This window comes from Peromyscus californicus, unplaced genomic scaffold, assembly GCF_007827085.1.
Source record: "Peromyscus californicus insignis strain IS unplaced genomic scaffold, ASM782708v3 Scaffold_2__1_contigs__length_46816999, whole genome shotgun sequence".
NCBI classification, from domain to species: Eukaryota; Metazoa; Chordata; class Mammalia; order Rodentia; family Cricetidae; genus Peromyscus; species Peromyscus californicus.
In genome coordinates this window covers 8,035,901-8,061,513 of record NW_026294540.1, presented here as the reverse complement: position 1 = coordinate 8,061,513, position 25,613 = coordinate 8,035,901, and the positions used below count along the sequence as shown (strand labels likewise).

Genomic DNA, 25,613 nt, shown 5'->3' with positions numbered 1-25,613 from the left:
ATCCAGAGCCAATGAGGATGCTCATTCTGCATCAGGACCACAGCCCCAATCCCAAGTTCCCTGATTGTCCCACCCACTGTCACAGAGGTTACCATATCATGGGAGTCACAGTCAGGCGGGTGGGTGTGGTTGGCCCCCATGGGGGAAATGAAAGCACAGGGTCTGACCCTCAAGTGATGGGTGTCACCCCTGTGCCCCCAATCCAGAGCTCAGGTGTTCTGCTTCCATGACCTTGAGTTGTTCATGACATTACTGAAGTCATGCTGCTGAAGTGGAAAGAATTCTTGGGAAGTGAGGCTTTTTGGCCTGGTGTGTAAAATGGGGCTGGTGTTCACAGTCACATGTCAGGATAGCCGTGAGTATTCTATAGCACAGCATGGGTAATGCAGAGCAAGACACTAGCCACTAATTCTTCTTTGCTGGTGCCCATGTGCATGCGTGCACTTATGTGTGTGCACGTGTGTGTGTGTGTGTGTGTGTGTGTGTGTGTATGTGTGTGTGTGTGTGTGTGTACATGTGGGAGCTTGTGCATGTGGAAAGCAGAGGTCAACATTACGTATCTTCCTCCATTGCTCTCTATCTTATTTTTTGAGGCATCTCTTACTGACCAGGAGCACCCCACTTTAGCTAGAATGTCCAGTCAACAAGCTACAGGGATCCTCCTGCCTCCACTTCCCTAGCTCTGAGAATACAGACTTTGTTTTGCTGTATTTGGCTTTTATGTAAATGCTGGGGACCCAAGCTTAGGTCCTCAGGCTTGCATGGCAAGGATTTTATCGACTGAGCCTCTCCCAGGTCCCCAGCACTATCCGTTTTTACGAAATCACCCATTTTGTGATACACCTCTCAGTTGGCACCATTTAGTCCTAAGTGAACCCCAGCTGTCCCCTCTGGTCCCAAGATCCCGCCCTGCAGATGCCAAACTCTGCAGACGGCACCGCATCAATGTATAACATCTGCACATGGTCCTGGGTCCTTTTAAATCATCTCTAGATAGTTTACATAACAACATCTCTAAGACACAGAGATGCTGACTTTCTGTAATGTGAACGTTCTGCAAGCGGCTCTGACGCCACGGCATTCAGGGAGAAGAAAAAGCAACAGCTCGTACGTGTCCCGTTCAGACACAAACATGGCTGATTTAACCTCACAGAGTGGGACACAGACGGGCAACACGAGAGGGAGGGCTGGGGGAAGCCTGAAGATCGTGAGATGGGGCCCCAGCCGGACATGCTGTGATCGATCCACCCAAATGGATTCAGTGTACTATGGGCTGTGCAAGCGATTCGAATGTTTCCTCTTTGGAACTTTCTAGAACTTGTCCCCAACTATTTTCCCATCCACGGCTGGCTGACTCTGCAGATGTGAGCCTTGACGTAACACACGCCATTCTGTCTTTTTCTTCCTCAGTTGCTACGGTGGTTTCAATGGGATGGCCCCCCTCCAGTCTTGGTCCCTAGCTGATGACACTGTTTGGGTAGACTTGGGAACAGTGGCTTTGCTGGAGTAAGTACATCACTGAAGGGGCGCTGTGAGAGTTTAAACACCTGTGTCTTCCTAGTTCGCTCTCCGCCTCCTGCTTCTGGGTCACATATACCATCAGCTTCCCTCTCCAGTCTCCACACCCGCCGCCAAGTTTCCCTGCCGTGACTGACTCTTAACCTGGCACCACAAGCCCAAATAAGCTCCTCCTATGGATTTTCTCCCTCACGGTGTTTTACCACAGCAAGGGAAGAGGAGCTAAAACAACCGCCCATTTCTTTCAAACTGACTCGTTTTTGCATGGCCATTCCAATTTTGCTGTGACCAAACACCCAACAGAGCAGCTTCATGGAGGGATTTATTTTGGGTCATAGTTGGCAAGGAGAAGGGGATGGGGGGGGGGTGCAGTCCATCATGGTGGGGGAAGGTGTGGTGGTGGGAGTGTGTGGCAGGCACAGGGGGCAACTAGTTACATCTCTGTCAATCACCAAACAGAAAGCAGGAAGCAGGACAGGGTCAGGCTATAATCTTCAAGGTCCACCTCTAGTGGACAGCACGCAGCCAGCCAGCCATGTGTCCCCAAAGTTCCTCACCCCCCACCCAGGGTCCCAACTCCTGAGCCGATTGAAGGGGCATTTCACATTCAAATCCTAACAGTATCTTGTCTCATTTTTCCCCGCTCACCCTGTGTGCACCTTCAACCCCAAACTTGCTATTTGGCCTAGCAGTTTCTGGAGGTTTCTTCTACCTGCCTTTGCTCGGGCTGACAGACTTCTAGGGATAGGCTTGCCTTAGAAGGAACCGTGACCCCAGAACCAGCTCCCTTCCCTGCAGGGGCAGCTGAATGCCTGGATAAGCAGATGAACGGACACATGCATTGGTTAACAATGCCATTTCTGAACATTTTGATTTGGGACACACATTCTGATCACCTACAGCCAGGGAGGAGTCCACAAAGTCAGTATACCTGCTACCAATATCGGGCCTCAGAAAATGTCTTCTCTATCAAAATTAGGAGTGAAATGTCAGAGTTCTTGGATGCAATTTCATGCAGGCAGCCTGGAAGAATTAGACTGGGTCCCCCCCCCCATTGGTTTTCTAGGTTATATGTTAACATTCCTCTCAACTGACTGAAAAATGACATTTTTCTCCTGAGCCAATATCCTCTCTCTTCCCACTTAGCAAACACGGGTATGTTTTCTTTCCTGAGTTGCCGCCGGCTTCAGGCTGGAGCTCGAGTTCTGCTGCGCACATCGTGAGGATCTGTTTGCTTCAGAGATTAAGAAATATCTTCATGGTGGCCATAGAAACTTGATTTGCACCACCCACGAGCCTGGCTGTGCCCTCCTAGAACCACCACACCTGGAGGATGGGAAGGAGTCGATGTTAGGGGGGTTGGGAGTGGGGGGGGGGCGGGGAGCTCTTCCAAGGAGAGAAAGGCCCAGGGGAGAGAACTCTTGAGCCACAGAGTGATATGGGCTCAGTCAACTGGGCAGCAGGGGGTCCAGGCACAGTTTTCTGAGCCTCAATCCCCCTGCCTGCAATGTCAGGGCAACAATACAACGCTTGTGAGGAATCAGGGGTAACCGGGTGGCTGCTGACTCCACCATGAGATGCTGCTTTGTTTCTGTGATTCCCTGTTTCCATCCGTACGCTGGGTTCAATGAGCCCCCTCCAGTCTTCTGAAAGTTAAATTAGACCACACCTCAGGACTGTTTCTGCTTGGCTCAGAGAAGGAAAACGGCTATGATGAACAAGGGGGCGGTGCTCCCCACACCTCCTCCCTACCGTCTTGCTTTTGGTGGTTTTGGCAACTTGAGCTTGAACCGTAACCATAAAATAAGAAATGGAAAATTCCAGACATAAACAGTTCATATATTTTCAGCTGCAGGGCATTCTGGGTAAATGATGAGATCACACGTGACGTCACTCTGACACGACCCCATTCTGCTTAGGGCATGGACTCATTCCTTTGATCAATGTATCCATGCTGTATAGGCTACCTGCCCACTACTCATCCAGGAGCCACCTGGTGACCAGATCAATGATTGTGGTATCTCGGGGATGGTGATCCAGTGACCCCTTGTTTTATTTTACAAAGGCCCCAGAGTACAAGAATGGCACAACTTGGAAATGACAGAAGCCACAAAGAACTTTAAGTCAAAAGATGAGATGATTGGATTCAATGTCTTCCATGGGGGTTGCTAAGATATATGGTAAGAACGAATCTTCTATCTGTGACATTGTGAAGAACAAACAGGAATTTGGTGTTAGTTTTTTTTTTTTTAAATGTATTTATCATCATTGGGAGTGTGTGCCATGGCTTGTGTGCAGAGGTCAGAGGACAAGTTCACAACATTGGTTCTCTGCCTCTACCTTGTGGGTCCTGGGAAGTGAACTTGGATCCTCAGGCTTGCATGGCAAGCACCTTTACCAGCTGAGTCATCTCTCCCACACCTATGTTATTTCTGATGTCACCTCTCAAACCGCAAAAGCTAGAGACAACACGCATCGAATGACAGGTCTTGGTGTCACCGGAGGTTCGGTGCATCCCCAGAATCTTGGGTGCATCCCATGCCAATATGGATGACTGTGACCACAATAAGATAAGACCCTTGCCTTTCCTCTTGTTCTTTCATTGGCTTGGAACTACACTGAGTAGGTTAGGCTAGCTGGCTCATGAGCTTCTAGGGATCCACCTGGCTCTGCCTCCCATCCTACCAACATTGGGATTATAGGCATGCGTGCATCACAGTGCCTGCATTTTTACACGGGTCCTAAGAGTCCAATTCAGGTCTTCATGCTTAGAAGGTTAATACTTCACCAATGGAGCCATTTCCCCAGCCCCTAAGGGCTTCTTTAGAAGCTGGATTCTAATGGTCACTGGCTGGGGAAATGGCTCCGTTTTTCATCCCCTTCCTCCAATCTGCTCTCTACACTGCAATAGGAATAGGCTTCATGACCCGTGAAAGGGGTCACATTGCCCTCATCCTTCTAGGAGTTTCCATAACAGAGTAGTGTCCTCCTTGCCCCAAGGACCTGACCCCTACCTGTTGCTCTGACCACTCTGAAACGCACCAAGAAGTATATAGCTTTTTGGATGGTCACTAGAGGAGTATGAAACAGTTCTCAGGGCAACACTCCAAGCCAGAGGGAAATGGATGCCTGGCTTTAGGTCTGGGTGAGATGAAAACACCAAGTTAGGGAACTATAGATCCTTCCGAGGGAGGGAGCAAGGCCACTGTGTCTTCTGATGGATAGACAGGCCGAGTGGGCTCAATTCACACGTCACATCAGAGGCACAGAGATGGGTGTTTTGGAGAAGCAGCCAAACTCTAGAATATCTATTTAGGAGATATATGTGCTACCTGACAGCCAATACTCTTCATTTGCATATTAATTAATTAATTAATCCATGTATCCATTAATCCATCCATCCATCTATCCATCTGTCCGCCCACCAGCCCATGTATCCATCCATCCATCTAGTAAATATACATTGAGCATCTCCTACAAAGCCAGACTCTGTTTCTGAGACCAAAACCCATAGTCATGCCCTCACCTTATGGAGCTCAGATTTCAATACAAGGTGAAAAATCAAGAGATAAACGAAGAAAGAATCTACCCACAATGTTCCCAACAAGAACCACTCATCTTTAGATGTGCCTGATATTCCCCAAAGCACTTAATTAATCATGAATGACAGCTCAGTGAGGGGGGTACTGTGCTTTCCTTATTTGATAGATGAGCAGCATCAGGGCACAGAGAGGGTAAGTCGGCTGGTAACTTGTACAACGGCACACAGCTAAGCGGAGGAGAGGAGGCTGGAGTCGGCTTGAAGGCAAGCCTTCGGGGGTGGGGGCGGAAATCCAAGTCTCCCAGAACCACGGCTCCCACTGATCTTGCCTCACTCATGTGGTTCTAGGTCAGCTAGAGATATCCTTGTTCCCATCTGATCCTTTGGGAATGGATTCTCATGGTCCCTATTTGATTAGGAGGGAAAGTGAGTCTCTGAGGAAGGCTGGGACTTCATGAGCATACTCAGACAGATCCCAGGTTCCTTGAGAAGAGGGGGTTGGAAGGATGTGCCTGCTAGGGCAGAGTGGGACCATCATAGTGTCGAGCCCCCCTCCCCCTGTCCAGTACCCTTGCAGTAGTTAAAGCTCTAGCCTTATTACTTCCTTCCTAGTTGTTTCAAGAAGCCACCTTCCTATAGGAATGACGGTCCCACTACCTCGAGACGGATACTGAATATGAGCCCAAGTCATTCTCATGAAAGCTGAGCATGGGTTATGGAAAGTTCTCAGATACCAGCCAGCATGTCTGTTCCCGATCCTAGTCTTCTGTGGAACAGAAATCACTGCCCTCTGATTGTGCCCCAGGGAACCAGATGAAGAGGATGAGCCTCCCAGCGTCCCAAGAGCTTGCTCAAGGACAACTTGACACAAGAGAGAGTCCCAATGGGGGGGGGGGGGGGATCATCAAATCAGATTGGCCTGCGGGCACGACTGTGGGGGTTGTCTTGATTGTTAACTGATGTGGGAGAGAGGGCCCAGCCCACTGTGAGCGGCACTATTCCCTAGTCAGGGGACCCAGAACTGTATAAGGGAGGAGCAAGCAGGGATGTCTCTAGTCTCTCTGCTCTTGACTGTGGATGTGATGTGACAGCTGCTTGAGTTCCTGCTCTGGCTTCCCTGACATGATGAATTGTGACCTGGAATTGAAGCTGAACAAAACTCTTTCCTCCCCATGTTGATTTTTTGGTGGGGTGTTTGAAACTAGGACAGATGCCCAACACCAGGAGGGAACCAGGCTTCCAAGTGTGAGCTTAAGTCCGAGAGGCCTTTCCCAAAGGAACCAGAGCTCTTGACCACAGGCCGAAATCCCACAGCCACCCATCTCCCATCAGAGAAAGGCTTCAAGAGACCCGACTTTTACACTCAGTCGCTAAGCATACTCTTACCAGGTTAACCAGAGGTTTTTACTATGACATGAGAAAGTCAACAGAGACCCAGATTGACAGATGGGTCACGTTCAGACAAAAAGGGGGTAGGAGAGAAGCCGAGGTGTGTTCCTTAGAGGGGCCATTTGGAGCTCAAATGCAGATGTCTGGTATTGTAAGGCAGGGGCCGGAGGGCTGGTTTTCCATCTGCTCTCGGCATTCCCATCTGCCTGCAGACAAGCCAGCTTTGCTGAGACTGTCCCCTCAAGCTGGGTCTCTTGAGTGGGTTCAAGCTCCCCCTGCTGCGATCTTGTTTGAACTACTGATTTGCTTAGCAAACACATTCTCTATAAATAACGAGCAAGTAAACTGCAAGCTGCCGCTGAGAAATTATTATGAGTTGGGAGTTAATGGGGTGTGAAGTCAGCAATAAGCAGCCTTGCTTCCAAGTCTGCAGCCCCACCCCAGCTCTCTACCACCCTCAGAAACAGCACCGAGCATTCTCAGGCCCTACGGAATTAGCTCCTTCATCCCTTACCACTACTGTCCAGGACTGCCCTCTGCCTATCCACCCTACTCCAGGCATCAAGCCAAGACAAGGCTTCTCCACCTCTTGGTGTCCTGGTAGAGACTCCCTTCCCTGCTCATCAGTAAAAACATGGGGACAGTTCTTAGGGTCCTGACTATCTCTCTTTTCTTTGGCAGGGGCCATCTGTTCGGTTTCCTATCTGGCATGTGATCCAGGGGTGTACATCCATAGCTGTGCGGTGGGATGAGTTCCCATGGATGGATGTTTCCTTGGGCTTCTGAACCAGCGAGACAGGTTGATGCCAACCACAGCCTTAAGCTCTGCCCAGCCAGCCATGGTTCTTGGTCTCGAGGAGTTGACTTAAAGTGTTATATGTTTGCATCATGGCCCAGGAAAAAAGACCCCATTTCTCCTTCATGATACCATGTTGTACCTGATAGGACAAAGAAACCCAGTGGCTACTACTTGATGGCTAGACTAGATTAGTGAGAAGGTAGATGGGTACATGGATGGATGGATGGATGGATGGATGGATGGATGGACGGACAGACGGACGGATGGATGGATGGTTGTTGAGTGGAAAGAGAGGTGGGCAGATATTAAATTGATGGGTGAGCAGGTGTATGGAAAGATGGATAGATTAATGGTGTCCAATTTCAGGTAGATGAAGAGGTAGGTGAGTAGATATCAGATGAGTGGATGGGTACATGGATGGACAGTTGTATAGATAGGTGGTTAGATTAATGGTGTCTGCATTCAGGTAGATGAAGAGGTAGGTGTACAAATATTGAATAAATGGGTAGATGGGAGGATAGGTGGTTAAGCAGATGCAGAAATAGGAGTAAAGATATGGATGGGCAGTTAGGTGTGGGAGTATGGATATATTAGTGGTAGCTAGAAGGATCGAGAACGTGGATAGATACCAGGTAGATAGTTGTATGAATAGAAGAAATGGATGGGTCAAAACACAAGGTGGGTGGATAATGGACACACGAACAGATGGGATAGGGGCTGAATGGAGGTGTGGGAGGATCAGTGGGTGAATGAGTAGATAGGCGGGGTGGGTAAGTGAGCATGAGTAGACAGCAGGTGGATGGGTGAATAATTGTTCATTTCCACTGGCCCAGCTCTGGTCAAACAATGCAGGCCAGGAAGTGGATGACTCAGCTGGGAGCAAAGTGGGTATTGACAAGGTCATTTCACAAAACACAGAAACTGAGGGCCAGAATAGATAGAGAAGGGGAGACCTTGGCCCCTCCTCCTCCCATGCCCCCGTCTTGGCTTCAACCTCTGATGGGAAACCCGCCTCCATGTCCACTGTCCCATGTCCACCTCCCTTCTGTAGTGGGGTGTCAAGGGATGCACCAGTTCCATGGCTCAAAGTGGGAGAGGATGGTACAAGAGAACAGAGTTCCTGTGCAGCTGGCAGGGCCGTGAGGCCAGAGAGCCCAGGAACTGTGTTTATTGACAAGACAGAATGGCAGGCCACTGAGCCGCAGCGTGCTGCCTGCAGTTCTGAGAGCTGTCAGAGGCAGCCTGGGTCGCTTGGAGAGGAATCAGACCCCGGTGATCAAGAGCAGATGACAGTCCTCGATAGTCTACAAACACTTCCAAACAAGTCCACCGAGAGTCCTTGATCCGGGGCTGTGAGTCCCCGAGGGCTGAGCTAATAACTGCCTTGGGCACAGCTGGGGATGGACCGAGGACGCTCTGGGGCCCACCTCAGCTTTTGAAGCACTCTGATCTCGGCCCTCTGCGGCATCTCTCTGAGGCTTTTGAACACCTAGAAGAAACGGAATCCTCGTTTGAAGAGAACTCAGAGACAAACCTTTTGATTAAAAGTGGGAGAGACTTCTCAGCCCCGAGCCTGTCTCCTGTCATCAAAGAGGGGGGCTGACAGGTGAGCTGAGGAGGGGTACTGCTTCTCCTCACTCCTCCTCAGAGAAAAGGCAGACACTTCCATGGAGACCATGGAAGGGTTTGAGCTAAAGAAGGGGTGGGCACATGGCCACTGTCTCCTAACCATTAATATCAGTGCCAGGTTACGTAAAAATGGACACGTTAGGAAGAGGAAGCAGAGAGAATAATGGAGGTGGATACGATAATTCGTTACACGCATGTATACAAATGTCATCATGAAACCCATTGTTATGTATAATCAATATATGCCGATTGATATATATAATGTTTTAAAAACTCTATTATTTCCACAGTCCTCATCATTTTTCAAGAGTCTCCAGCTTTGACATTTTTCTTATTCCTCTTTTCCACTCAGGGAGACACACACCATCCTCTCCATGCTGCAGAAGAACACACCAAGGCTCAGAGAGGCCAACTGACTTACCCAAGGTCACACAGCACACTATGAGTGCTAGGCCACTCATCCGATACATCTAGCACACCTCCAACACTCACTCTGTGGCAGCACGGGATGGGAGCCGTGTACTTCTGCCACTCTGTGAGCTCCAAGGCAGCACTAGTGGCAAAGGATGGAATGGATGGATGCTGGAACCGGCCTTGACTTGTGCGGTCAGTTCTGAGCGCTGGGGTCCAGATGAGGGTCCATCTCATCCTCACCTCCATCTAGGAGGATGGGGCTATTACCTCACCTTGTACAGACAGGGAAACTGAGGCCCAAGAAACCTGAATAACTCCCAGAATGAAAGACAAATGTACAAGCATCTCTCCACAAACATTTCTCTACATGGGGTAGTTGACTGGATCGGCACCCATTGTTTCCTGGTGACCCACGAGACCGGCCACTGGAGGACAGATGGAGGCTCAACTTGGATGGGGAAGAGCTTGTTATGCATCTCGATTTTCTGTGTGGCGGTAAATTCCCCTGAATTTGACTCTGTACCCAAGGTTTATAGAAGAGGCTGGCGCCATGGGCCACAAAGCCTGCCTTGGAGAGCCGGGAGAGCAGCCTCCCCCAAAGAACGTGCAGACGAAGAATGCTGCCTTTGAGATGACTCAGGATGCGGGACAGCCTAGGAGCCAAGGCTCAGGCTCTGGACTCAGAGGGTCCAGGGCACACTCTGGCTTAGCCTCCTCCATCATATGTCCTTCCATGAGCCACCTTTGTCTTCTGAGGCCAGCGAAAAGAGTAGAAGGATACAATACCCACACAGTGCAAGGCCCGGGGTCTAGTGGCCACTCAACAAAACGGTCTTGTTAACGCATTTTCCAACCCAGCCCCGCTTCCGGTCTCAAACGACTGGGCCAAGCTATCAACTCTCTCCCTCATTTTGAAAGGACAGTGGTGAGGGGAACATCAAAGACTAGTTCTAAAGTCAATATTGCTCAGTCCCCAGAGAGAACTCCTCTCCCTCGTATTTGCAGTGACCCTTCACAGCATTGTGACAAACTGAAGCTATGGCCCACCAGGAGCCGCTCCCAGGAATGGCCGTCCAGCTGTGCCCTACATCCTCTGCTAACACGCCCTATCTCCACGGAGACAGCCTCGCTATCCACTGTGTTGGGAGGACGAGAAGCTCCACCCCTGTGTGACCTATGACCCCTCCTGGAAATGGCCACAGGTGGGGTTGTCTGATCTTGCACTGTGACACACAGCAGGAAGCTTGTACACAGTGGCACTCACGGCTAACCTGATGCTCAAGCTGCCAGTGACCTGAAGGATACTTTTCCAATCGTGCCTCATCCGTCCTTCCTATTCCAGGCCCCGGAACCACGAACTGCTTCCCTGCTGGATGGCTGACTGTTCCGGGGTCCCAGATAGCCCTGCTTTCTCCAGCCCTCTGGTATCCCATGATCAAGCCCGGTTCAAAATCTCTTCTGCCTGTGCCTGGGTCTCTGGGTCTTTTCATCGGGCTGCTGCTTCTCAAAGGAGAGCTCCCCCGCCACCAAATGCATCCTCATCATCTGAGAGGGTCCTTGAACGCTGTTGGGAAGAAGGCTCCTGGGGGCTGGTGCAATGGCCCAGTAGGTAAAGGTGCCTGCTGCCAAGCCTGATAAGCCACGTTTAAACCCCGGGACTCACATGATGGAAGGAGAGGGCTAACCAGTACGTTGTCCCCGAGCTCCACACACGCGCCTGACATCCTAGCACTGAGGAGGCTGAGGCAGGAGGATGCTGAGACTATCTCACCTCACACACCCACCAATGCAAAGGCCCAGGTCTGATCGCTGACCCCGCTGACTTCTGGATGGGGACAGATGCAGAGGCAGCAGTCAGCTTTCAGAAACCTCCTAGGGCAGTGGTTCTCAACCTGTGGGTCATGACCCCCATTCAGGGTTGATTGACCCTTTCACAGGGGCCCCCTAAGACCACTGAAAACACAGAGATTTACATTACGATTCATAACAGTAGCGAAACTACTTTATGAAGTAGCAACAAAAAATAATTTTATGGTTGAGGAGAGTCACCACAACTGTATAAGGGTCGCAGCATTAGGAAAGTTGAGAGCCACTGCCCTAGTCACATGATACCCAGGTCCAGGCCTCTAATACCCCCCAACACAGGCGACTCCTAGTCTTATGTCACCACTCCATAGTCATTTATGGACAGAAGCCTAGAGGCCAGCTTAACACGGTCCCCTGCCCAACTCAGAGGGACCACACACGCTCAGTAACTCCACCCCAAGTCTCTTGACCCCACTCCGCAGCCTGATGGGATCCAGCAATCTCTTTGTCACGGAGGGTCACTAGCACCTGCGGGACATGGTGCCCCAGATAATCCACGCTGCTCTCTCTTCTCTCCCTTCTTCCCATAACGCCACAGGGCCCAACACTAAGAAGAACCCCGCTGCCCATGGGCAGAAAGGATCTCAGCGCAAAGGAGGGAAAACAACCCTCCTTGCCTCTCTGTGTACACTCATAATCACCGGGTGCCTATTGAGTATCTGAAAATACCCAGTCAGTTGGTCTGTCTGTCTTCCCTCCACCGCTGGCTCCCCATCTAATCAAGGTCCCACTTCCAACTGGAAGATCGATGATCCGGGTGCATATATTAATACAACTATTGATTTTCCTCTTGTCAGTCATGATCAGGATTTATCTATCCCCATGGCTCCCATTGATCCAGAGGAGCAGAATCACAGTGGTCAATCCATCCTCATACTCGCCGTGACAAACAGTCAATATCTATTTATTATTTGATATATGGGCTTAATTATCTTAAACACAATCAGATGGGACCAAAGCAAAAAAACACTGAGCAGTGACCAGGCAATAGGAACCGGGTTGGGAAGACATCAAATCCGGGAGCCCACTAGCTCTGAAAGCAGAGAAAATGCATTCTGATTAAGCAGACAGGTTCCGGTTCTCAGGTTCCGGGCTTGCCCGATGCCCTTGAGCAAAATTATAATTAAAAAGCCAATTCCCGGCCATCTGACCCACCGTCATGCAGATACTGGCTGTTGCTGTTTCCTCTGTCTCTAGAGCCATGTGGATGGCCCCCCTAAGTAGGTACCATTCACCTCCCCCACACCCCACCCCCATTTACAGACAAGTGAACAGATGAAGGGCGGGAACCTCGGAGAGCGTTAATTCCAGTTTTGCCTCTCTCCACAAAGCCCTCCCCACCACAAACTCCCCTATCATTGTTTAACCACCGCCTGCCAGCCATGCCAAGGGAACCATCCCTGACTTCTCTGGAACACACATGATGTTGCCCAATGGTATCCACGCTTGCCTTCAAAACGTGGGAACGCATCGGGTTATTTTTAAACTCTAAGAAATAGCGAAAGCCGTTGAAAACTCTTGTGGTTCCAGAAGATGCCAGCTCTCTGCTGCTTTTCCCCCCAAACCAAGGCAGGCCAACCAGTTTTCAGAAGCCAGGGAATTCAAACCTGCAAGCATGCCTGCTAATTTCTGATTAGGACCAACAGGGACCGTCCGCACCATGACAGGAGGAGAGGAATACATCACTTCTCCCACCAAGAAGGCTCCCGAGATGAGAGATGCCCCCGAGCGGGCTCTCTAATAAGTCAACCAGGCTGTGCCATCCCTCAGGTTATATCCTCAGATGGTTTCCCTTTCCTCCCTCACCAGGTTCTTTAAGATGGGTCGCCAACTTCTTCAGGTTCCCCTGTCCCCCATCTACTCCAGTCCAGGACTCCTAGACTCTCTGGGGCCTTTGATCATATTAGCCCTTCTATTAGGAATAACACTACTGTGTGTGTGTGTGTGTGAATTGCTCTCCAGCTTTTTTTTTTTTTTTTGGTGGGGTCTCTCACTGAACCTGGAGCCCACTGACTGGCCATACTGAACCTGGATCTCCTAGATTGCCTAGACTCCTCCTGTCCGCCTCAGCAGTACTGGGATCACAGGCATGTGACACCACATCTGGCTTTGATGTGAGTGCCGGGGTCCTTTGACAGCCCAAGGACACCGCTTTCCTACCCACTTAGCAGTTACTTGGTAGGATAACAGGCCAGCTCTGGGTCCCCCCACGGCACAGAGCATAACGACATTGGAGACTCAGCCGGTAAATTCCATGTATGATCCCCAAGAGAGCACGGGCCAGCCCTCTCACGAGTCCCAGCACCAAGCACAGAAATCTGCATAGAACGTACGTGTGGGGGGCAAGTGTCCTCAAGTCCCCTGGCCCTGCACTGCATTGCTATGGGTGTGAAGTCACTATCACAGTGTTCATATTTCTGTCTGCCACCATTATTTCTCCTCCATCCTTCCACCCAACCCCTAAGTCCTTACTCTGTTTTCTCCACCCCCACCACACTGGCCCAGAGGCACAGGCTGGAAACGTATTTTTTTTTTAATTGGTATTCATTACTCCAACAAGCACATGAAGATGACCTGATGGGCACATTGGGGCCTGAGGATGCAGAGACAAACGAAATAGCCGAGACCCTGGCCCCCTCATGGCTCTGTTCTAAGGTGGGGAAGGGGATGCAGGGGGAAAAGTCAACAGGCAAGCAAGCCAAAAATGAAGCAATAAAACTACGATCCATGGTGACATGTGTCCTATTAAGCAGAAGGCAGCGTGGGAAGTGCACGGTGGCCGTGACTTCAGGTTACTCTCCTGACAATCCACTCCGTTGGTTGCTCCCACTCCCCAGATGGTTGTCTCCTGGGTCCTCTACGAGATGAGCCCTCTCCATCAGTCCACTGAGAACAGCAGGTACTTCAGCGCCTGTCCTCAGGTGACCTTTCTCAGCTCCCTGGATGACCTCAGTTACTGAGGCCCACGGCTTCAATCGCCACGTCCACCCAGATGACTCACACAAGGTTATTTCTAGCTCCAAGCGCCCTGCTCAGCTGGAGACCAGTGGATACAGCCCATCACTCCACACCTCCCTCTGGATGGCCCGGAGCTGAGGGGTGAGAGGCCACCCAGCCAAGGAACCAGCGAGGGGCCATAGGTTGGACAGGAAGCTCTGAGTCCTCAAACCCTGGCCATCCATCATGTGTCATTCAATGAGCACCAAGCACCTGACATTTGTGGTGCCAAGAGACCCTAGATCTCCCAGGTGCTGTGATCCTTGCGATCCTTATCATGATGACATCGTCAAGGTTCACCTGCGTGTGGTTTGAAGCTGAAATGTCCCCACACACTCAGCTCCTGACTTGTGCTGCCATCTTGAAGGAAAGCTACAGAATCTTTAAAAGCTGGGGCCTGGCTGGAGGAAGAATACCACTAAGGGTGGGCCTTTCAAGGTTGGCCCCACCCCACTTCCTGCTACCTTTCTCTGCTTCCTGGATGCGACCATTGAGAGAGCAGTTTTGAAGCCTGAGCTCCCGACCCTGGGCAGAGGGCACAGCCAGCCCTCCATGAGGGACTGAAACCATCTGAAATGAGAAACCAACGTGGAGCTTCCCTCCCTCACACTGTTTATTAAAGAAACAAAAATAACTCATCCAAAGCTACAGCACACCCCTAGCTGCAGAAGGTGCTATTGCCTTTCTGCATAGAATGTCTTTTCTCTTTTCTTTCTTTCTTTCCTTCCTTCTTTCCTTTCTTCCCTCCTTCCTTCCTTCCTTCCTTCCTCCCTTCCTTTCTTTTTTCTTTCTTTCTTTCTCTTTCCTTCTTTCTCTCTCTTTTCTTCCTTTCTTCCTTTCTTTCTTTCTTTCTTTCTTTCTTCCTTTCTTTCTTTCTCTTTTTCTTTCTCCCCCCCCCTCTCTTTCTTTCCTGGTGCTGGGAATTGAACCTTGTGGACATTACATTCTTAGCCCCAACTCTTTTCTTTGTCTATTTTGTATTTTTAATTTGAGAGAAGGTTTCACTAAGTCATCTAGGCTGGCCTTGACGTTGCCAAACAGGCTTGGAACTTACAGTCCTCCCCCCCGAGTTTCCTGCAGAGCTGGGGTGATGTGTATGTGGCGCTCAGAGGACAACGTGTAGGGGTTGGTTCTTCTACCATGTGAGATGCAGGGAATCAAGCTTAGTTTGTCAAGCTTGGCGGCAGGACCTTTCCCTGCTGAGCCATCGGATTGGCCCAGGGATTTCTAATTCTTATCCCTATCTTCCAAGAGATATAAATATCACAGCCATTTTATAAAGGAAGAAACTACAGCAAGAGGGAAGGGCAGAAAGAAATAGGAAATAGATAAAAAAAAAAAGTGTGCCGTTCAGTATAAACCACAAGATGCCCACCAGGCCACTGGTCAACAGAACTTTCTAGAAAGGAAGAGCGGTAGCAGCATCTATGCTGGGACTAGAGGGCTGACCATGCGGTATTGACAATCCGGGAATCAAGGAGAGCTCAACAGGAATCAGGAGGGGCTAACCTTTAAAGGCTCACCCAGTGACCTCCTGCCATTCATCAGACCCATCTCATTCCCCCCCCCCAGGGAACCCAGCTATTTCTGAGCCTCCTTGACACTGAATATGGCTAAGGGCTTCAGTATGAGCCAATGGTCCATGCATGGAGGGACCCGGGGTGCTTGTAGGCCTATGACAACCCCCAATGTGACTCTTTGTGATTTTTTTTCCTCTCCCCTCAGTTAGATGAAGAGACCTGTGACCCTAGTGTATGGTGGACCAAAGGAGGAGGAGTATTCGTCATCCCTCCACACATAGAAAAAAGCCATCTGGATCATTTTTATTCTTTTTTATGTTTATTTTTTTTGGTTTTTTGTTTGTTTGTTTGTTTTTGTTTTTCGAGACAGAGTTTCTCTGTATACCTTTGTGCCTTTCCTGGAACTCACTCTGTAGACCAGGCTGGCCTCAAACTCACAAAGATTCGCCTGCCTCTGCCTCCCAAGTGCTGGGATTAAAGGCGTGCGCCACCACCGCCCAGCTGGATCATTTTTATATCTCAAACTCCCAGGTGGTATTTTTGGTCTGTTAGAAACTCACATTGAGCCACTTCATTTTTCTGTTTTGGGGTGTGTGTGTGTGTGTGTGTGTATGTGTGTGAAATCAACTTCAGGAACCATCCCCAGGAACGTCATCCACATCCTGCAAGACAGGGTCTTTTACTGGCCTAAAGTTCACAAGTTAGACTCCTTGGCCAGTGAGCCCTGGGACTTCTCCCATCTCTGCCTCTCCAGTGCTCGGATAACCTGCACATCTGGCCATTTTACATGGATTCTGCCGCAGCTCAAACTCAGGTATTCTCACTACCCAGTGAGCCCTTCTCTCCACCCCACCCCTGAGCATTTCCTGTTTTAAGTCTTACTTGTTTGAGCAGCTACCCCAACCCTGGCCAATATAAAGTGTGATTTTTTTTTACCTATTTTGGCAAAGAGTCCCCCCCACCCCCACCCCCACCCCCACCCCATCACCCATGTGGTTCTCTCTAGCGGGCCGTATCCTGTGTGGAGCTGTTCTTTAGCTGGTCTGTATTTTCAACAACCAACGTGTTGTCTCCTGGGCAGTAAGACAAAATATTTCTGAAGTGATGACAGATGTCACCCACGTGAATCCATCATCTTGGAGATGTGAGGGAGCAGTGACCAGAAAGGAGTGAGCCCCTCAGCCAGGCAGAGGCCTCAGCTGGTCACCTGACTGTTGACAGCCAGGCGTACGCAAACATACACAAGAGGATGCTCATCTAATGTCGCTAATGACGACGGACATTTATAGCGTCTTCCTTCACAAAAGTCCCGCGCGCCACACAATTAAAGGCAGCCGCAGACAAAAAATCCTTTCAGCTGAGATTCATAAAAGGAAAGCAATTCAGCCTTCCTAAGCACTAAAGGAAGCCAAAGTCATTGGATGGGGTGTGTGTGTGTGTGTGTGTGTGTGTGTGTGTGTGTGTGTGTGGTGGGGGATGGTGTAAAATCTTCATGGCTCAGGCCCCCGATTCCTGCATGTTATATTTAGGACAATCAAAACTGGTCAGAAGAAAGAAACAAACTGGAAAGACACAAGCCCCCACATTACAGAGGGGAAAAAAAAAAGCAAGATGCAATCTCATCCAAGCATAAGTCAACTGTCCCCATGCGAGGCTGTGGGAGGCTGTGGCCCTGTTTGCCTGTCTGTCAGATTTGGCAGTGTGGTGTGATTGGATCTGAAAGCCTGAGAAACAAGGAGATTTGGGGTTGGACACAAATAATCTGTGGTCTAGGCCCTGTTGCTTATTGGGTTTAAAATGCTGCAAATGAGGCCTCTGGGACTTTATTGCTGCCTGGTCCCGAGTCATCCTCCCAGGACTGAGAAGTCACCTCAGGACTCTGGAATCTGGGGACAGGACTGATGACATATGCCAAAAGAGACATTTTTAAAAATCCCTCCCAAGGGCACACATGCCGAGCTTTTCCATCAGCGTTTACAAAGCACCCTGATTTCTTGTTCCCTCTTCCCATCACCCCTGCAGGGTGTCCTGATGACCTAAGCGCAGAGGAACCGTGGGTCATTTTTCCTGGGTGCCCACACAGGTGGGAAATGTGGAGTCACCATCCAAGACGGTACCTGAGCTGCCCCGAGCTGCTTTACTCGGACCGCCACGGCTCGGCTGCGCAACCGAGAGTTTAGATACATTGAATCAACTAGTTAGATACATTGAATCAACCAGTTAGATACATTGAATCAACCAGTTAGATACATTGAAACAACCAGTTAGATACATTGAATCAACCAGTTAGATACATTGAATCAACCAGTTAGGTACATTGAATCAACCAGTTAGATACATTGAATCAACCAGCCAGTGCAAGAAGAGACAGTGTCCAGGCCTGTAGGAATCTCCAGAGCAGTGAACACAGCCACTGTTGTTTTTCAAACTCCACGCTCGTGCCCAGAGCCTCTGAGGTCCTGCAATCATTTGGCATCTTGTAACCCTTTTCCTAGCTCTTGCTCTCCTTTATTGTCCCCTTCTTCCTGCCTCAGGGTCTTTGCGCTTGCTGGACCCCCCACCTGGGCTCCCTCCCCTCTGCCTTTCTGTTGCTGACTGTCTCAACCTTAGCTCAATGTTACTTTGTATAAGAATGCCCCCCCAGAGTCTCTAGGCCCTAGCCCCTGGAGACACCGACCATTACCGATGCTACCTCAGATGGCAAAGGGGGACGTGATGGGTAGTACTAGGTGATCTGGGTGGGCCCTAAATGTAACTGTCCCATCACACGGGAAGCCAAAGGAGATCTGACCAAAGCGGTCGACATAACCATGGAAACAAGACGTCCTGTGGTGGCTGACCTTAAGATGGGGGAGGAAGCTAGAAGCCACGGTGGATAAAGCCAGAAGCTGGGTCTGGCCTCCATGTCAGTCTAGTGAGTAACACTCACACCTTCATAACTGTAAAGGAGCTAGGGGGTGCTGCCTGATGCCACAGAGTCAGGGTAACTTGTTAGGAATGGAATACAATCACTTAGAGGGGTCTGCACCTGAGCGGCCTTGCTTCCTCAGAGGGTGTGTGAGGAGGTCCAGACAGACCACTCCGGGAAGCTGCTGCTCCAAAACTGTTCTCAACTGAGTCACAAAAAGCCCATTCCCAGAGATCTCAAGTATTTTGTCAGAGTTAGGACAAACACCTGCTTCAGCCCACTCATCCCACAGATGTAGAAACCGAGGCTCAGGGAACCCTGCAGCTGGGCTGAAGGATGGGGTTACTGTCAATCAAACCTTTCAGTATTGGCCCTTCGATGCCATTTGGAGTTTTCACCATGAACAACTGTGCAGGCTGCCGATTGCTTGCAGTAATTCCATAATGACCCAATAATGAAATAATCTAGCCGTCCAGATTCGAATTGTTTGCGGCTTTAGTGACTGGATAACTGGCTAGTTAATGTTCATTCCCAGAGAGCCAAGCATATGGCTTTACAAGGAAACCAAGCTCTGAAATACTTGTTAGCTCTGATGATAATTACTAAGTAATTGGCTAGAACACAGCATTGTGGATCGATCTAGAATATGGCAGGCAATTATCTGGTCATATGCTCCTTGTAAAAAATAAAACCAAGGCCCCCCAAATTGTTCTAGTCAGTTGGCTAGCTTCCAACAATCCACCGCTAACAGTCAATCATGCGGATGCAAATGATTAATCAAATTACTCAGCTATCTGGCTGCAAATAGAACGCTCAGATGGGCAGTTCTTCAGGACCAACATGTAGATGGAGCGAAATGGGGGACACACCGAGCTCTCCTATGATAAATACAGAACAACGAAATAATCGGAGAATAGATGCTACTTCCTCAGGGCTCATCTGGTATCCTCCCACAAAACACCAGACACTTCAGAGACCAATTCTATGTCCCAAAGCCGCTGGGGATTTTTTTTTAAATTGGGGTACCAGGAAAAGGCTGGGTGCTTTGTGAAATCTATGGGTTGTTATGGCACGTGGGGCAGGGGCTCAGAGTTCTGCCACAGAATAGAAGGCTGCCGCGCAGCTGGGCTTGAGGGACGAGCAGTACATTCTCATAATGGCCACTCATTTTCTGAAGCTACTAATGGGGTCCGGACATGTGCAAGGAAACACTCTTTGGGAAAGGGGGGCGGAACACAAAAGGAATGGGTCCCTGAGATCCATGGGTCGCCAGACTTGTAGGTCTCAAGTGAGAGGTTCCTAACTTCTGGGAAAGAGAAGTTGCTTCCTGACAAGAGAGAAGCACAGAGTGCAGAGGGGGACACTGAGGAGGGCTGTCAAAGCAACCATCTGTGGACCTTTCCCTGCAGAGTCTGCCATTCAGAGGGCAAGTCTTTCTCCCTAACTTGAATCCAGTTGACCACAGGAGATGCACCAGCCAATGGATGTCAGCCAGTACATGACCAGTGGAGGCATGAAAAGCACCTGTGCATTTAACCTTTGACCCCTCGCTGTACCTGGGAAACGGAAGCCACCATGGGAAAGACCCGAGCTGGAAGTCACGTGAAACAGAACTGAGACACCCCAGCTGACAGGGTGTCTAGCACACGGGTCTACAACTGACCCGATCCTCATCGCTGCCAGCTGACCACAGCTGCCCAGCAGAGTCAGGCCACAGAAAAGGACTCAATCCAGAACTATCCCCAGGACAGAGGGAAACCATTGAGCTACAGAGTCAGTCCTTTACTCTGCACAGCACATCAAGCATTTGTAGCCTGCTCCCCGAATTGATGACTGGAGAGCCACATCTGGCTCGGGTAGGCATGAGATCCCCTGCTCTTACACTGGTTTAAGGAGAGGTAAAGGCCTCTGCCACCATCCCCAGGCCTCACAGGCACTTGACATTTGATACCTGAGCCACAGTGCCCCCCCTTTGCATAATCCACGATGACATGATAATTCTTCTGCCACCAAAGTCTAATTAAACAGACTCAGGGGAACAGACTGAAAATATACCACCTCTGCCGAGGCTGCAGCCCCTTCCCTGACACCTTCCACGATGGGGGACCAACTCATGGTGAGAGGCTACTGCTTGAGTTTGTGTCCTGGAAGCAGAAGGTTCCATTTGGCATTCCCAGGCCACACCCAGAATCCCGCAGCTGTAGCCATAATAAGGGAGGATTTGGAAACACATCAGAGACAGGTTGTTCATAGCCACTCAAGTGTAACTACTACTTCGCTTTTCCAAAGTGTCTCACGTTGCTGGGCGAGGTCAGAGAGCCATTCACCACCACCCACCATCTTCCTGGATGTGTGTGTACGTGTGTGTGTGTGTGTGTGTGTGTACGTGCGTGTGTGTGTGTGTGTTCATTATACATGCGCATGTATATATGGAGGCCAGAGGGCAACCTTGGCTGTCATTTCCCAGGCTGCCCATCTTGTTTGTGTGAGACAGGGTCTCACACTGGGACTTGGGGTTCTCTGAGTAAGCCAGACTGGCTCATCAGCCAGTCCCAGGAATCTCCCTGTCCTTTATCATCCCCATATTTGAATTATAATCAGGCATCACCACACCTAGATATTTCTTACCTATATCCTGGGATCAGACTCAGGTACCGACTGACACATCTCTCCAGCTTTATGTGTGTGTGTGTGTGTGTGTGTGTGTGTGCATGTATGTATATATATATATGTTCATATGTTTGTGAGTGCTCATGGATATGAGTTTACATGTATGTGAAGGCCGAGGTTTTACATCGGGTGTCATCTGCCATTTTCTTAAAAGTTGATCTCTATTAACTACCCTCCCCCCACCCTGCCCCCAAACTCCTGCAGCCCATGAATGCTGGACACTCAGGACAATGGCGGTAACCACTCCATAAACATTCTGCAAACCAGCGAGAGCCACAATCATAGTCATCAGCATCTCAGATCAAACTATGGGGGCAGATCTGGCAAGCCACTTGGGCTTATAAATAAAGTTTTATTGCAACGCTGCCGTGCAAATCCATTCACATATCATCTATGGCTGGTTTTTTTTTTTTGTGTGTGTGTGTGTGACAGTGGCAGAACCAACTTGCTAAGACAGAAACTGTTCAGCCTGTGAGGCTGATTCACAGATCCCACTGGGCCTGTAACCTAAGTTGGCTGACCTATGTCTAAAGCAATCCACTCATTTTACATAATGAGAGACAAGAGTCAGAGACCCACCTATGCAGGGTAGAGGTCAGACGCGGCTTTTCTGGCTCCCAATGCAGTACTTTTCCCACACACTGCTAAAGCCCTGAAAACATTTCCTGGTGACTTAAAAGATTGTGAGTGAACCATGAATGGAAGACATGAAGATACTATTAGCCTGAACAAAGCCCTGGAGAGCCCCCATGGGAGCCGCAGGGACTGACCTGGTGATGATGGCCAGGTGGGGCGGGCTCATGCAGGCTCCCATGAAGAGCACCACGTTCTCATGTCTGGTCTGCCTGTAGGCCATCACTTCCCGCTTGAAGGCCTTGAGCTGGTCCTCGTTATCCCTCTCGATGTCAATCAACCGGATGGCCACCTCACCGTGCCAGCGCCCGTGGTACACCTGCCCGAAGCGGCCCTTCCCGATGAGCTCGCCAATCTCTAGCTGCTCAAAGGGGATGTCCCATTCCTGAAGGAAGATGCTGGTCTGGCTGGCCTTGCGTGGGAAGCTCCGGGCTGAGAGGAGGGATAGGTTCATCTCCTCAAAGTCATCCTCGGACTCCTCTGCTTCATCGTGGCCTTCTTCATTCTGTGGCCAGAGGGGAGAGAGGTCAAAGCCATGGCCACCCCAGCTCCACCCTCCCTCGGGGCCTGTGGGGTACCATGTGTGCTGTGGAGGTCAGGACACACTCTGTATTTCCATAGGTAGACAGAGCTGCTTCCCAGGTGCCTTTGAATTGGAGTCAAATCACAAGGAATGACTTAAAGAGGAGTCAAGGTGGCCCCACCGCCTTGTGCTAAGAGAAGAGAAATGCAGAGGGGACCAACTGTTCTAGTTTGGCTGGACTTGGAAGTTTTCACGCTGAAAAGTGACACATCCCAGGATACCTGTCAATCCTGGGCAACCTGGGATGTTGGTCACCCTGGGAGGTCCTCACGCTGGATCACAGCCAAGTGGAGGGAGACAGTTTAGATTCAGGTTGCTGGAACCCTGCTATCCAGTGTCACTCCTGTTCTGCTCTACTGGTTTTGACTTGCCGGACAGTATGTGTGTGAGAGGAACAGCAGGCTAAAAGATGGATGTACTGTGTGTCTCTTCGTGTGACACGGGACAACCGTCAGCATGGGCTGTCTGTCAGCCTCCTCCAGGGAATTCAGAATTGATTCAGAGATTGGCCAAGGGCCATAGTTCCAAGCTCTGTAGCTCATGTAAGACCAGGTGGCTGGGAGACATCGGAGCAGACAGTCCAGACCATGTGCTGAACACTTAGACCCAGTGAGCTGGCCTCTGGCCTGTGTGACCTTGGGGAAATTGGTCCACCTCTCTGAGCTTTCCTTAGTTCCCTATAAAGTAGAAGATAAGACTTTTCTCCAGGGGGTGGTGTGAAGTTTTAAATGGGGTGATGAGTTCTCAAGTTCCTGCCACGGCCTGGCTGCCTACAACAAACATCTGCTGGGATGTCAGAGAAAATGCAGATTCTCGGGCCCCATCTGGAACTATTGAGTTAAAATATCAACAGGGCTGGAGAGATGGCTCAGTGGTTACGAACACTGACTGCTCTTCCAGAGGACCCAGGTTCAATTCCCAGCATCCACACGGCAGCTCACAACTGTCTGTAATTCTAGTTCCAGGGGACCTGACACCCACGGCAAAAGACCAGTGCCTATAAAACAAAAATTAATAATTTTTAAAACATCAGCAGGTCTGCAGTGAGACCTGCATTTTAATCACATGACTCTTGGGGTTAGTTGTGATCAATCAAGGGAGAATGCGTAGGGTTGGGGATATCTAGGCTCAGGGGCATCTTGCCTATTGGATTGTATTATAACATGTAGAGGAAGAGCAGATGCCAGACCCTGTGAGAAGCCCCCAAAGACCTTAGTAAGATGACCTAAGAAAGGGACCTCTTCACTGGACCCCCAGTCTATGAGCTGGCTGTCCATGACACTGGTCAGTTCTAGGTGGCTGCTCCCGTCTCAGAATGGAATGTGGGCCTCTTTCCCAGAGTCCTGGTTCTAGACATTTTAGCTCAGGGCACACAGTAGGGCCAAGATGGCAGACCCAATGGTCATTCCCTAGGACATTTCTTTACTCCCTTAGCACAGGTGGAAGGAAGCCCAGAACTTTCCTCACCATGCTGCCAAGCTAGCATCCTTGGTGCTCCCACCGCTACTGTATGTTATTTCAAAGGCAGTGGGGCACATCCCCCTTCCCATTTCCCCCAGCCCTGAGCTAATTTTTTTACCTAAAAATGCAAATCACAGGCCAATTTCCTTCCAACTGTCTCTGCCAGGATGAACACAGCTGAACGGCCCATTAGGCTCAGCGCCTGGAGGAGCTATATAGCTCCTTAATTGTCCTAGAGTGAGAACATCCATCAAACAGCCCCTGTACCCCACCTCCCCGCCCCCATCCCTCTGCGTCATCAACGACATCGGCAGCTTCGCCAACCTCGAGCCAAAGCCACCTTGCCGATCTCCAAGTCTCACCTCCGAGGTCGGTTCCACTTCAATCTGAAGTAATGGATTTCCTTCCAAGCTGTAAATCAGAGAGAGAGAGAGAGAGAGAAAAAAAAAAAAAAAAACAAAAAAAAAAAAACAAAAAAAAAAAAACACCCGTGATCTTACAACTCTGGATTTAAGGTGAGCCATGCTCAGGAGTCCAAAATGGTAAGTTGCAGCCACGTAACCTTTATCTCCCGTGTGATTTAAACACTTGGATCTGAAACAACTCAGAGCTGAGTACAGAGAGAGCTCACGAGACCATTATTTTAAAAGAAATTCTCCTGGTTTGCTCAGGGGTTGCTTTCCTTTATTGCTTCGGTTTCAACTAGTAAAGCAGCCTCTTTTTAAGTGGGCGAAAATGTCACAGGTGAACAACTCCTGTGCACTGGGAAAGAGTAAATCACATTTCTAAACTTCATGTTCAGAATCTCCTAGGAGGTTCTAAAAAAAAAAAAAAAAAGATTCAGTTTTAATTTTAATTATGTATCTCTGTGTGGGTGTGTACACATGCTTGCAGTACCTATCAAAGTTAGAGGGCAGCTGACCTTCTGGAGTTGGAGTCACACGGGGTTATGAGTCAACAGGGATGGTTAGTGTTTTGTTTTTTTTAAAAAACTTGACACAAGCTGGAGTCATCTGGGAAGAAGAACCTCAACTGAGAAAATGCCTCCATCAGACTGGCCCACTGGCAATTCTCTGGGGCCCTTTCTTGATTAATGACTGACATGGGAGGGCTCAGCCCACTGTGGGTGGTGCCATCCCCTAGGCAGATGGTCCTGAGCTGTGTGAGAAATAAAACAGAGCAAACCATGGGGAGTAAGGCAGTCAGCAGCACCCCTCCATGGCTTCTGCATCAGCTCCTGCCTCCAGGTTCCCGCCTTGAGTTCCTGCTCTAACGTCCCTCCGTGACCGCGTGTGGCCTGAGAGCTGTAAGCTGACGTGAGCTCCTTCTTCCACAAATTTATTTTAGTCACGGTGTTCATCACAGCAACAGAAGTAAGATTAGCACACTACCGGACACTGGTGCTGAGAACGAACTCAAGTCCTCTGCAAGAGCTTGACAGGTGCTCTTAGCTGCGGAGCCATCCTACAAGGATGCCCCGCCCCCCTACAAGGATTTTAACATCAATGCATTTGTCTGTCCATTTATTTCCTTCTTCATTCATTCATTCATTTTCATCCATCCATCCAGGCATGTCTTTAAGAAGAGGCTCTGGAGTTGGAGGCAGGATGGCTCCTGACATAAAGGGACATCTTTTTACTGCTGAAATAACTAACCATAGATAGGGGCAGAGGGGGAGCAACAAG

General features: G+C 49.7%; 1 protein-coding gene across 2 annotated transcripts in view; it reads right to left on the bottom strand.

Annotated features, from left to right (window-relative positions):
• Nucleotides 1-25,613, bottom strand: part of Ksr2 (kinase suppressor of ras 2) — a 379,014-nt gene that overhangs the window by 47,961 nt on the left and 305,440 nt on the right. For both annotated transcript variants that reach the window (XM_052755170.1, XM_052755169.1), the window contains exons 13-14: nt 24,291-24,339; nt 22,022-22,389 (exon numbers count right to left, since the gene is read on the bottom strand). In XM_052755170.1, coding sequence (XP_052611130.1) covers nt 22,022-22,389; nt 24,291-24,339 — 417 coding nt within the window. The remainder of the gene's footprint in view (nt 1-22,021; nt 22,390-24,290; nt 24,340-25,613) is intronic.